Source organism: Aythya ferina, assembly GCF_964211825.1.
Source record: "Aythya ferina genome assembly, chromosome: 8".
Lineage (NCBI taxonomy): Eukaryota > Metazoa > Chordata > Aves > Anseriformes > Anatidae > Aythya > Aythya ferina.
In genome coordinates, this window is record NC_140304.1 from 4,785,165 (window position 1) to 4,798,147 (window position 12,983).

A 12,983-nucleotide genomic window follows, 5' to 3' on the forward strand; every position below is an offset into this window, starting at 1 on the left:
TATTTATTTTTACAGAAATGAATGGGTTATGAGTTAACTATCCAACTTTCACTGCATAACAGCATGGATATCAGAAAATATGAAGAAATTACTTGTATGTACTAGTTATTAAGGAGAATTCATGGTATCCCCAAAGTACAGCTGTATCCCTCTGCTTAACTATTTTTTTTTTCTGTGATTTGCAGCTGCTTAAAAAGGTTTGTTCCCTGCCATTTCTCACAAGTCAGAAACTGCTAATCAATTGATGTGATACACATAACTCAAAACACTGAATACAGAAGACTAAAGTGGTATACATTTAGAACTATAATCGAATAGACAATTTCTTAAGGTTAATACCTGAAAGGTTGAGATATGGACCTGGTGTGCAGTTTCATTTCTTGTAGCCTAAAGAAATGAAAGAAGGCATTTTAAAAATCAAAAGTTAATTTATTTCAAGTATACTTGCATATTTCACACAGGCTTTAAAGTATGAAACTAACTTAATTTTAATTTAAACAGCAGAGATCATTTAGTATTAAGAAACTGCAGGTTTAATTCCAAACTTTACATTTTTACAGACCCTAAAAGATTCAAAATTGATATAACAAGAAAGAAAAACTACAGAAATTAAAAAGTATTTTAGTTAAGGACAAGTTTTAAAATGCTATATAGACATAAATATGAAGGTTTTGAAATAGTTTTCTGCTTTATCTTTTGCTGCTAAAAAATAAGTAGTTATCCTGAACAGGAAGACAGAAAATAAAAGAACAAATTAATAAATATGCATCTAATACACACACACAAATTTCCACCACAGAAGTGGCACAACTAGTACCACTGCTTAAACAAGATGGCGTACTTGCTATAAAGATCTGATAGCAGAGTGAATTTAAAATTGCAAATTACCACAGAATTATTTAATTACCTCAGAGCTCCAGTTGTAGTAGAGCATGGCCTTCTCCGACTTTTTAAGGCATGAAGCTTATCTCCCTGTGTCATGCCATTCTTTGCTTCCGTACCTGTTTTGTCTTCATATTCATTCTGTGAAACATAAAGTATGCAAGCAAAGAAATATATAGAATTTTTAAGAGCAATGTAGTTCAAAACTAATGAACATCTCCTTTGCAAAGATTAACATTTAAAAGGCTATTTTATAATCTTTTACATTCATGGGGAACTATGCTATCTTTGTACAGTTCCAGTGAATAAAACGTGTCATTGTACAATTGCACAACCAAACCTCAAAATCAGTTCAGGATGCTCGAATCTAATGCCACTATGTATTTAAATAAGTCTGTTTTTATAGTACCTGAATTCCAACTCTTTCCGCCGTAACTATTACTAACAGTTTAAAGTTTTTACTAGTTCAGAAAAAGAAATGTTCACTTTAGCTGACACTTCATGCCTCTCGTTACACTAAATAATTATAAGATCCTTAACCCAGATGTACACGTAACAGCAGTAATCCACAACACTGCAATAAAGGGACAGATATCTATAAAAGGGACAGATATCTATACACTCATGCATTACCAGCTAGAAGCTTGTAATAACTAGATTTCCATTAGGAAAATTTATCCCCTATGTTTTCAAAACAAATGAACAAAAAAAAAAAAAACAAACAAAAAAAAGAAAACACAACTGAAAACTGTGGAAGACTTATCTGAAATTACACAAACCTTCCTGAAGTATAAGTGCCCAGAAGTGACCGACACTTTTACATGTATTTCACAAAGTTTTGTATATTTTTCACAAAGTTTTAAATATACTCCAAGTTTTTTTGTTTTTGAGAAAACTGAGATTTGTTCTAATTGTCACACATTTAAAAAAATGTCCCCAAAAAACCCTCAAACCTAAATGTGATCTATAGCTACTTATAATGATCTGCTTTATATCTGTTTATTTTAAATTCTTCTTATGAACACTTACCTCCCCGTATTGATCCAAGTCTTGTACTTTTTTCAAGCTGTCACTGATTGACATATCACTCAAGCCACAAAGAACTCTGTTAATGTTTCCATCAACTACTCGTTGTTTCTGTTTGGATTGGATGAGATCTCCCTCCAGCCATAACATTGCTTGCTTCCTTTTGGATTCAAAAGGAATCAATTAGTATCAATAAATTTGCACACAGATAAAAACAATATGGAAACATGCTACTTTTATAGATTGACAACATTTGAATCCTCTGTGCATCTTCAACTGAAAATAAATAGTCTGCACATTTTAACACTAAAAAAATCATCTTTGATGGTTAAAACATAAAAAAGAAACAATCTCAAAACAAGTCTGTAGCCATCGAAGAAATATTACACAACTAAAACTTCATTTTACAAAATCCTAATAGTAAAAGAGATTAACTAACTGAATTGCCATCGCATTTAAAGGCTCTTAAAAGCCATTTTAAAAATCATATAAATTAATTCTTTTATATACATAATGGGTAGAAGAAACGATGACACCACACTTTAACTTACTATCAGCATACATCTTGTGTATATGGATATTGTGTGGCAGAAGTGGCCATCGTCATGTAAAGTTTAACAGGAGTTTAGGAGCAACTTTCAGAAAATACAAGATTATATCCTTTAGACAGGTGGCAAAAATAATCATCATTTAATTGCTATGTACTTGGGCTTAGCATGCTTTTGCTGGATAGATACCTGTCAAGCTTCTACACATAGAAGTTCCAATTCAAGAACTGAGATCCTATTACCATAACAAAATTAAATTCTTAAAACTGAACAGAAGAAAGTCTGAGAAGATGAAATTCTGTTTCAAAAGAAAAGTTTCCAGTGAAGTTAAGGTAAAGCCTAAGAGTCAAGTAGCCTGAGCCAGTTGCCCAAGCTTGCACAATAACGAATGGGAAAGTTAAACACTTACTGAAAGGTTTCACCACATCCCAAGAAAACTAAGTGTGTTGGGGTGGGGGGGAAGCACACAAACCCACTAAATCCACCTAACAAAAGCAGCCTATAAAAGACATTCAAATTCAAGCACATTTTAAGTCTTTCAAGATTAATTGCGTTCACAGCAGCAAACTCATTTAATACCCTCCTACCCAAGTGATGTTTTTTTCCTACCAAAAAAAAAAAAAAAAAAAGGAAAAAAAACTGTTCAAAACCTCCCTCAATAAACCTCAAAGGACCTAAGGAGATGAAGCTTTGACATCTATGAAAGCTGGGAGAGCAAATTTGTAAGATTTAACCTTTTTGTCAGATGCAATTTTGCAGTCCTGAGACCAAGACTTTTCATATTAGACTGATAAAACTGATGTTAGTTTCTTCCTCCTCATTCCCATTTTGAGGCTACTGGTGACATCACTTGAATTTTGTCTGAATATCCAAACAGGTACCTATTGCCATTGGGTTTGTCAGTTTTCACTGACCAATACAACAACTCTTGGATATAAATGATATAAATAATACAGATACTAATTAAAACATCTGAAAGATCTTTGGCTATCTACAAAATCAAACTAAGTATTTCAAAGCCACTGCAGAAAAGACTTAGTTACTGTACATGTATTTCTCATTCTTCAAGTGAACAGCATTTACTAATCACCTAATATCTTCCTCTCTTATTCGTGCTGTATTATGGAAGTTATTTTTAGAAATTCATCAACCAAGGATCAGCAAGGTGTAGAAAAATTTGATCTGTCTTCAGTGAGCACTTGTGGTTCGTGAAAGTTTGTGATTTACAGTATTTTGAACAATGGTGGGCCATTTCTCAAATAAATGAGTATCCATTCCAATGAGTAGAATGTAAAGAGGAATCCTAATTCATGCTCCATTTCTGTTAGGAATTACAGTAACACTTCTTTCTCTGGAATCCTATTTTAGATGCAAGGTCAGATAATGTTTTTCTGTATTTATACAGTATCTTTTCCTCATAACAATGAAAATGCCTGATGTTTAGCTGAAGAAGGTATCACCTCAGAAATATCAGCATGACTACTACAGTAGTAACTCAACACAGAAGTCACTATGAAATTAAATGTAACATCAACATCACTGAAGCCAGTGTAATTGTACTGGAAATTGTATTTCCAGTCAGACCCAGTCAGGATCAAACTTTGAATCTCCCATTCAAATTACCAGTACACAAAGTGTTTTCAAATTAAAGTATATAGTCAAATTTGAGAAGGAGCCATATTAAAACTATACAGCTATGTTTTGCTAATAACTACATTAGCTCCAGGTCAGAAATGTTCATACATTATGCCAGGAATCTGACAGAGAGCATAAGTTGCCCACCACACACTTATTTAATCCTTAGTTACAATGAAGAAAAATGATTCAATTATTACTATGGCAAGATTCAAGTGTCATCATAGGCTTGAAGTATATAAAGTATATCTTTTCTATATTAACATTTTAATAAATCTTTATTGTTGATTTAATCTTACATCTACACCTGGAATTTATACTGCCAATGTGTTTATCTCCTAAGACCCCCAGATCACAAATATGCAGTCTTGAGACCCTCTGCCCCTGAAGGCAACAAAAAGCACAGCGCTCCAGAGAAGGTGATTGCTAACAAGTTCTACCTCAATCTCAAATTAATCTCAACTTAAATATATTACAACAGGCAGTAATATACAATATTAGAAGACAGAAAGTAGATCCTAAACAATAGCACAAGATGGATAAAGATGTATGTAGTGGGTTTACGTGGCAAGGTTTTGGTAGCAGGGGGCCATAGGGGTGGATTCTGTGAGAAAGATCTAGAAGCTGCCCCACGTTTGGTAAGGGCCCCATTGTTTTCCAGAGTTGAGCCAATAAGCGATGTTGTTTTGCGCCTCTGTGAGAGCATATTTAAGACAGGGAAAAAAACGCTGCGCCACACAGCAGCTGGGAGAGTGAGAGGAGTGAGGAACAGCTTTGCAGGCACCAAGGTCAGTGCAGAAGGAGGGGGAGAAGTGCTCCAATTGCCGGAGCAGAAGTCCCTGCGGCCTGTGGTGAGGCCCATGGTGAAGCAGGATGTTCCCCTGCAGCCCATGGAGTACCACGGTGGAGCAGGGTTCCACGCTGCAGCCCGTGGAGGAGACCACGGTGGAGCAGGTGGCCCTGCACCGACGGAGGCTGCCGCCTGTGGAAGACCCCTGCTGGAGCAGATTCCGGGCCGGAGCTGTAGCCTGTGGAGAGGAGCCCACGCAGGAGCAGGTGACCTGGCAGGAGCTGCTGCCCGTGGGGGAGCCAGGTTGGAGCAGTTTTCTCCTGAGGGATGGACCCCGTGGTACGGACCCATATCTGGAGCAGTTCTGGAAGAGCTGCTGCCTGTGGGAAGCCCACGCTGGATCAGTTCATCAAGGACTGCGTCCTGTGGGTGGGACCCCACAGCACAGGGGACCAGAATAACCGAAAAGGAGCGGCAGAGAAGAAGCGTTGTAGACTGACCATAACCCCCATTCTCCCGTTCCCCTGCGCCGCTCAGGGGGAGGAGGTGGAAGAGGGTGGATGGGGGGGGGGGAAGGTGCTTTTGGTTTCTTTCCTTTGTTTCTCACTTCTCTAGCTTGTTAGTAAGACTTTTAGTAAGATTTATTGCTTATTACTATCTCCCTATGCCGAGTCTGTTTTGCCTGTTACAATAATTACTGCATGATTTTCTCGTCCTTATCTCAACCTTTGAGCCCTTTTCACATATTTTCTCTCCATTCCTCTTTGAGGAGGGGGAGAGAGAGAGCGGCTGTGGTAGAGCTCGGCTGCCCACTTGAGCGGAACCACGACAATGTAGAATAAGGATGTAGAAAAGCAGTTGATTCTTAGTAGCAAATTAAATACACATACTCTTCCAAGAAGTGTTGCTGAGGTCCTATAATAGAGCCTGGTCGACATATTCTTATCCAAGCAATGGCTTCAGCATGCGTGAATCTATAGTGTTTCATTATGTAGCAGGCAATCAGCGTTCCTGTTCTCCCCAGGCCAGCTAAAGAAACACAAATATTACACACAAAGTCATGAGCATTTCCTAATTATCAAATTCAAGTATAAGATATAAGACAACTTTTTAATAATGTTGTTTACCACTTGAATATTTGAAGAAAATTTCTGATTCAGTATCCTGTTTGCCATATTACTGGATTTCAGTGCTGTACATATATGAAGTAGTATATCATATTTACAAAAAAAACATCCTTAAGAAAACATGCAACTGATCACTTCTCCCTTGTGCACTTCTACCTCAAACATTTTTTAAAGGTTGATATTTAAGAAAACTGTGACCAAGCTTGATTTTGTACTTGTAAAACTAATTAAATAAGTAAATCCAGATACCTTTGTACCTTCAGATATTTATCAATCTCCCCTGTTGAGGGATTTTTTGAAGCAGCAAAAATCCCATGGCTTGCTGTAGCTGAGCAAACCAAGCTACCAGGGCAACTGTGAGAAGTTCCCATGACAGTGTTCCCACATCACCCAATTGAGGAATTTAGAAAAATATTGTTACCAGCAGCTGGCTTCAAGGACAAGGTTTACATGACTGCTAATCACAAGGGGGTTGTTTTCTTGCAGGTAGAGTTGTTTTCTTGTAGTTGTTTGTCTGAGTGCTTTTGACCAATAATCTTGTGTGAAACACTATCCGCCCCTGTTAAGTTCACTATAAAAGTTAGGCTATTCGGGCAATAAAATGGAGCATGATCTGACTCTACTGGTGTCTGTCATGCTTTCGGCCGTGCCTCCTGTAACACTCCCCCACCCCTTTAAGCCCCCTCCTTTTTAGGCTGAATGGTCCCACCTCACTCCTCATAGAAGTGCTCCAGTCCTTTGATCAGGCCCTATGTTGGACCATTTCTAGTAAGTCCGTGTCTGTCTTGTACTGAGGAGCCCAGAACTGCACACAGCACTTCAGGTGAGGCCTCACCAATGCTGAGTAGAGTAGAAGGATCACCTATCTTGGCTGCTGGCAATGCTTTGCTTAATGCAGCCAAGAATACTGTTAGCCTTCTTAGTGGTAAGGGCACAGTGATTTGTTCAACTTGATCCACTAGGACTCCTTGGTCCTTTTCTGCAAAGTTGCTGTCCACAGCCAGGTGAGTCCCAGCACGTACTGGTGCCTGGAGTTGTTCTTCCCCTGTACTTGGTGAAGTGAACTATCTATATAAAAAGCAATATGTATTGAACAGTATATAATTCTGCCAACAACAAGTTGCTGGCAAATCAGCTTGTTTACCTGACATGCATATTTAGTGCTCATGAGGAAAAACAAACAAAACACAACAACATTGATTGAATAGCACTATTACTGTTTCAGATCAGCAAGACATTTGTCTCCACAATGTCCTTACACAATTCTTTAAACATACATCAAGATGAACCCTTCAGAGCCTTTGTTAATCCTTCTTGACTAAGCATGTTCTGTATATTTTCTAGCTGATACGCTGACATAGGCTGGTTTGAAACACTGGCATCACAATAACTCACATTAACTTGAAACGTAGAAGTTATGCTCCACAGAAAAATGTAGAATAACAGTCCCAAAAGCACAAAGAAACCCTTTCAGTCATTAGCATTATACTAATCTGCTAGGAAATGCCAACTGTGAAAGAATAATGCAAAAGAGAAGTCTGCATTAACTAAAACTCTTGCATTCAAGTGAAACTAAAAGAAAAAAAAATCATAGAACAATGAACAACAGTTTGTCAGTTTCTGTACACAGTAGTGTAGGCTGAAAGAGCTTAATATGCACATGAAAATATTTGGTATTTGTCACATATTTAGTCAAATTAAAAAGCAGTATTACTTTCACATGAATAGGTTATTTTTCAGGGTTTTATCATTTTTTAAATTTTTTAAAATAAATTCTATGCATTTATACTTATTTTGAACTTCAGTATGAGAAATAAATACACACACGTACCTTTACAGTGTACAGCAATAGCACCGCCAGCATTCTCACAAATGTTCAGGAACCTCTGAACTATACTGTCGCTTGGTGTGCTTCCGTCTATGAAGAACAAGTCATAATGCTCAAACCCAGCATCAGTGAAACGTTTTGCCTCATAAATTTTTTTGTTTAGCCTTATGATTGATGTGACATTATGTTTCCTGAAATAGGGAAAGTAGGCTTCAGGTGCATGAAGAGGATAACCTGTAAAAAAACAAATAAAGCAAGGTGCATTGCATCAACTGTTTTATGAGAATGAAGTTCAATGTCCTGCTAGTCAAAATCCTTCTAAAAAATTTTGACTAGTAAACATCCTAATACTTAAGATGTTTTAATATTTTATTCAGAATAATACAGAAAGTTGTTGATATTGAAAACATCCACAAAATGCTCACTATAATTAAAAGAAATCAGAAAAAAATAAAGCACAGCATTTCTGAAGCACTGTACTGCCTCTTGTTTAGCCCATTCCCCTCTACTTGTAGAGATTTACAGATAGTTGAAAGCTAACTACATATATGAACTTAGCATTTCAGAACAGCTCTTTATCATAAGAATAAAACATGCTTTAATAGGACAGATTGTGTTTATGAGGAAAACAGATTGGTGATCTACATTATGGACAAGAGGAGTAGTCAAGGGTAAAGCAATGCCAGAAAAATTTATGCTTCACTGTGATGAAAAAAGCTTTATTGCCTTGATTCAATTGAGACACAATATGATCCTCTAGATGAAGTGTTCATAAAAGTAGAGAGAAAAAGGATTAAGTGATGTTCTCATCAAATTTCTAGTTAGTTTACTTCTCCTTTACCTTTAATTTGCCAACTACTTTCTTTTCCCAGCTCCTTCTTGGTAAGTTTCTGCTAATTTATGCTAGATTTCACCTCAGCCCATGTATTTTTCTTCTGATTCTTAAATAGGTTTACAGTTACTTCCCTCCACATTAATTACACTCAAAAATTAAGCTACTTGATATCTGCACGCATTCCTGAATTGAACATTTTTAAATATCAGATGCCTAGGTAGTAAGTAGTGTAAAACTGCAGAAAAGGTGCAGGTGAAATTAGTCCACATCATATCCCCACCAATACAATAGCATTACTTGATCTCCCTAGATCGAACAGGTTTGAGACGTTTCATGGGACATTTCTACAAGTCATATACACATTGGTCAATGCGATTAGAGCCACAGCATAATGAGAAAAATGTAGCTTTGCAATGTGTACTTACTCTCATAATTGGATCATAAGCATTAGTGTTCATTTAATAGCATTTCAGTTGTATACACGTTAAAAACATAACAGATTCTAAAAAAACATATTCTAAAAAACTTAAAAGATTTTCCAGACTCTACAGAATAATTTAGATCATTTTGAAGATGTTCCAATCCAAAGCAACCAAAATATCGTCTCCCTAGCTTTTGATTAAATCTTCAGTGGACACATTGTACAAGTAGAGGAAACATGAGAGAGCAGTAGTAAAGAGGTAGATACTCAGAAAACGCGCTCTTAAAAAACAAAATAGCATGGTACAAGGAATGAGGTGAAATTAAGCAAGAAATATGACTGATTTTCCTTTTAGCTGAACCAAATCTCTACTTTGTCAGTCAAGTTTCTCTTTTATATTCCATTAGAATTACATATTTCTTTTATATTCCATTAGAATTACGTATGTTCTTTCCATTATCCCTAGTAGGAAAGACAAGCTTCCTTTTAAAGACTTTCCTTACCTTTGTTACAAAACCCTTAATACAACTCACCTTTAATTTTGCATACTCATCCTATCAGGTGTCAGTTTCCAGAAGGTAAGTAAAGTACCTGAGTTTTTCTGGTATTTTTCTCTGAATGGAAATCACTGACTGTTAGAAGAGACCTTTGAAATTAAGTTCTATGACTGCATACAAAATGTTCACTGCATTATTATTATTTCTGAAGACAATCTATAAACATCTATGATCTTTTGCTCATTTGCTACATATGTTTAACATGCTACAAAGAAAAATAATAGCACTAAAATATACACTTTAAAACCCTGAACCATACCATTTTCAAGTTTGCTTTTTGGATGTGGTCCACTAAATGCCAGAAATTTTCCTGGAATAATCCAGTTGAAGTCACCATTTTCTACTCGCTGGAAAAAAATGCAACAAAGAAGAACATTTTAACATCTCTAGATACAAGTTAAAAAAAATAGTATGTTTTTTTTTGTTTGTTTGTTGTTTTTTGTGTTTTTTTGTTGTTGTTGTTGTTTTTGGTTTTTACTATGTTCTTGCTGCATTAAAACACCTCAAATATAAAAGTTTGTCCTATATTTATAAGCTAAATAAGAACTAAACGTAAGCTGTTTCTCAGAAATCTCTTCATAAAACAAAGCCACAGCAAGTTTTGCTAAAAAGTTTTTCAAATAAAATCGGATCCTATATCTAAGGTATTTGTCCTGTACAGGACTTGTGGTTTTAAGACACCTATGTATAATATTGCTGGCAGACACTAGCATTATCATGTGTTTTAGTCAAAGAATATGGAAAAATGCTTCCCTGTAAGGAAGTAGGCACTAAAAAGCCAATTCATGGAAAACAAATTACAAAGAACAATTAGCCTTCAAAAACAATTATCCTTTCTCCGTAGAAACAGAAATTCACACATTGGCATAGCTCTAATGAGCTCGCAATCATAGAAGCAAAATATAGATCAAAAATAAAAAATAAACTGAGGTTTTGCATCTCTTTGCAAAAATGGCTTTTCAATTTTAAATGAAAACTTCAGAAAGGTTCTGTGAATTCTTTTCTTGATCAAACTGAAGAATGTCTTCTTTTTAAATGAAGATTGCCCATTCCTCATTTGGCAATGCAATTATTGTCAGCATGACTTTTAAGGACATGGCATTCAGTTCAACTGCATTATGAAGCTTGTGTTTTTTGCTCTCAGCTCACCAAAACATCTTAATGAGTGAAAGGTTCTGATAATGGGCATTACTGTAATCAATTCACCAACTGTTTGCTTAGCTAACCCCATTAGGCTTGCTCCAAATATCCTCACACAGCAAAAACTCCGGTAAGTTAACAAGCTTGCGTAAGGACTAGTGAAATGATTCTTACTGCCAAGTCAGGACCGCTCCTCACAACACACAAATTTCTATTCCAGACTGCAATCTCAATATCATGGCACCTCTACTCCCTTCATTAAAGCAATTCTGTTCAATCAATCTGAATTATTTTTATATTTGCATTACCAGTTTTATTTATGAGTTAATTAGTTCTTTGTAGTACACAGCTTTTTGTGAATAATTTAAATTTTAACCACTCTGAACTATATATATTCAGCACCATATGCAAACATCACTGTAGCAAATTGAGAACTTGGTTAACAAAAGGGGAATTAGCTGCCTTAATAGTGCAGTAAGATGGAAGAACTCTATAGTTCATCTTCATAGATGAAACTGAATTTCCATTAGCCTGTTCCTTTTAAATCTTATGCAACTTTTCTCCACACAACTATACATCTGAAGAGCTAACAGAAAAATATGGAACAATTAAAGTTCTAGAAATACAGCACAGTATATGTCTAAAATACAAAGCTGACCATCGTACATAAAATAGTAGAAGACACACAAAGAATAGACAAAAAAATTAAAAAGGATTCCAAGTTCTCACAAACTCAGACAGCGAGCAGGATTCATTCAGACATGCATACATTTCACAGAAATGTAAAATGATGTTAAGCACTAAACAAGATATTAGGGCTGTTTTGTATACAGCTTTAGCCAATTGTTCTAATACTTTCTTTTCAGGCAGCTCATTGTATACTACATATATACATTCCTAAGAGTTTCCACCCGCCATTCTTTTTTAGAATGAAATTTTACTGCTATACACAGATTAAGCTAAAACTAAGTAGTTCATCAAAGGCCACACTAATTTCTCAAGCTATGTTAATGTTCTGAACTCTAAAAAGAGAGCTGAATATATATTCAAACATTTAGTACACCTCTAGTCTATAAATCTTTCTCCCTAACCAATGCAATAGCAAGAACTATAGACAGCTCCAAAAATAACTTCCAATACAACTACATTGTTTGTCACTGTCTTCATTAAAAACCCTCTTCCTCCTTTCGAGTGGAAATATGAGACAAAAACACCCAACTAATCTGGATATACACTTTGGGCCTGGAATTTCCTCTGGACACAACACAGCTCACAGGTGCAGCAAGGGTATATTTCAAAGTATCTCTGCAGCAATATTGCTTTAAATGGCTGTCTATTACTAGAAGATAGAGATGAGAAGAACTTACACAGTTTACATTTAAAATTACAGAATAAAGTCCTGAAGGAATCCAGAGCCACCCAGAGCATCTATTCTTAATTTGTAAGACAAATGGCAGAAAAATGAATGACAATTTAGCTTTCTGGGACTTCATTAAGGAAATTTTTAGATGTATTTTAATTACTAGAATCCCATATAATGCACTGATTAAAAAAAAAAGTGAGCTCACAATGTGCTTAATCTATATGGCTATACAAAAATTTATCATATACCAAGGACTAATAGCATCTCAAGAAGCTGTTCCACAGGTATTAAAAGAAAACAGATTTTGTGGGGCAGCTGAGAGACTTGGAGTCATATCCTGGAACAAGAATGGGAAAGCATGAAAGCAGTCCCAGAAGCCAGGAAGGCTATGAGAAAACAGATTTCTTGCAATTTCAGTGCATCACATTGTAACGATACTCATCTTGCATATTGTTCAGACAGAATAAAGTTTCAGGTATCTGTAGGCTTCCAACAATTACCTAACCAAGGGAACTGTTGTGGTTTCATGTACTTACCGTACATACAAAGACTGAGTTTTACTTGATTTAGAATACTTTTCCAATATATTTTAAACTTGTGGGATACTAGGTATTCTAACTTAAGGCAAACCGGACACATTAAACCCATTAAACATACAAACCTCATAGTGTTCATATTCATCCACATCAAATGTCTTAAAGTCAAAAAATCCATGCTGTAAGGCCTAAAAGGCAACAACGTGTCAGTTCATTCTTAAATATGATTTATAATCTCATTTTATAATGCTGTTCTTAAAAATTAAAAACTAAATCACTAAATGTTTGTGCTTTT

The 12,983-nt window shown here is 35.8% G+C and overlaps 1 protein-coding gene across 6 annotated transcripts in view; it reads right to left on the bottom strand.

Annotated features, from left to right (window-relative positions):
- The window catches only part of CDC14A (cell division cycle 14A), a 60,072-nt gene that overhangs the window by 12,500 nt on the left and 34,589 nt on the right, over positions 1–12,983 (bottom strand). For 5 of the 6 annotated variants that reach the window (XM_084528606.1, XM_084528608.1, XM_084528603.1 and 2 more), the window contains 7 exons: positions 12,814–12,876; positions 9,909–9,996; positions 7,840–8,070; positions 5,772–5,910; positions 1,912–2,068; positions 908–1,023; positions 340–387 (listed from right to left, as the gene is read on the bottom strand). In XM_084528606.1, the coding sequence (XP_084384732.1) occupies positions 340–387; positions 908–1,023; positions 1,912–2,068; positions 5,772–5,910; positions 7,840–8,070; positions 9,909–9,996; positions 12,814–12,876 (842 nt within the window). The remainder of the gene's footprint in view (positions 1–339; positions 388–907; positions 1,024–1,911; positions 2,069–5,771; positions 5,911–7,839; positions 8,071–9,908; positions 9,997–12,813; positions 12,877–12,983) is intronic. The other variant, XM_084528605.1, reaches the window with a different exon arrangement.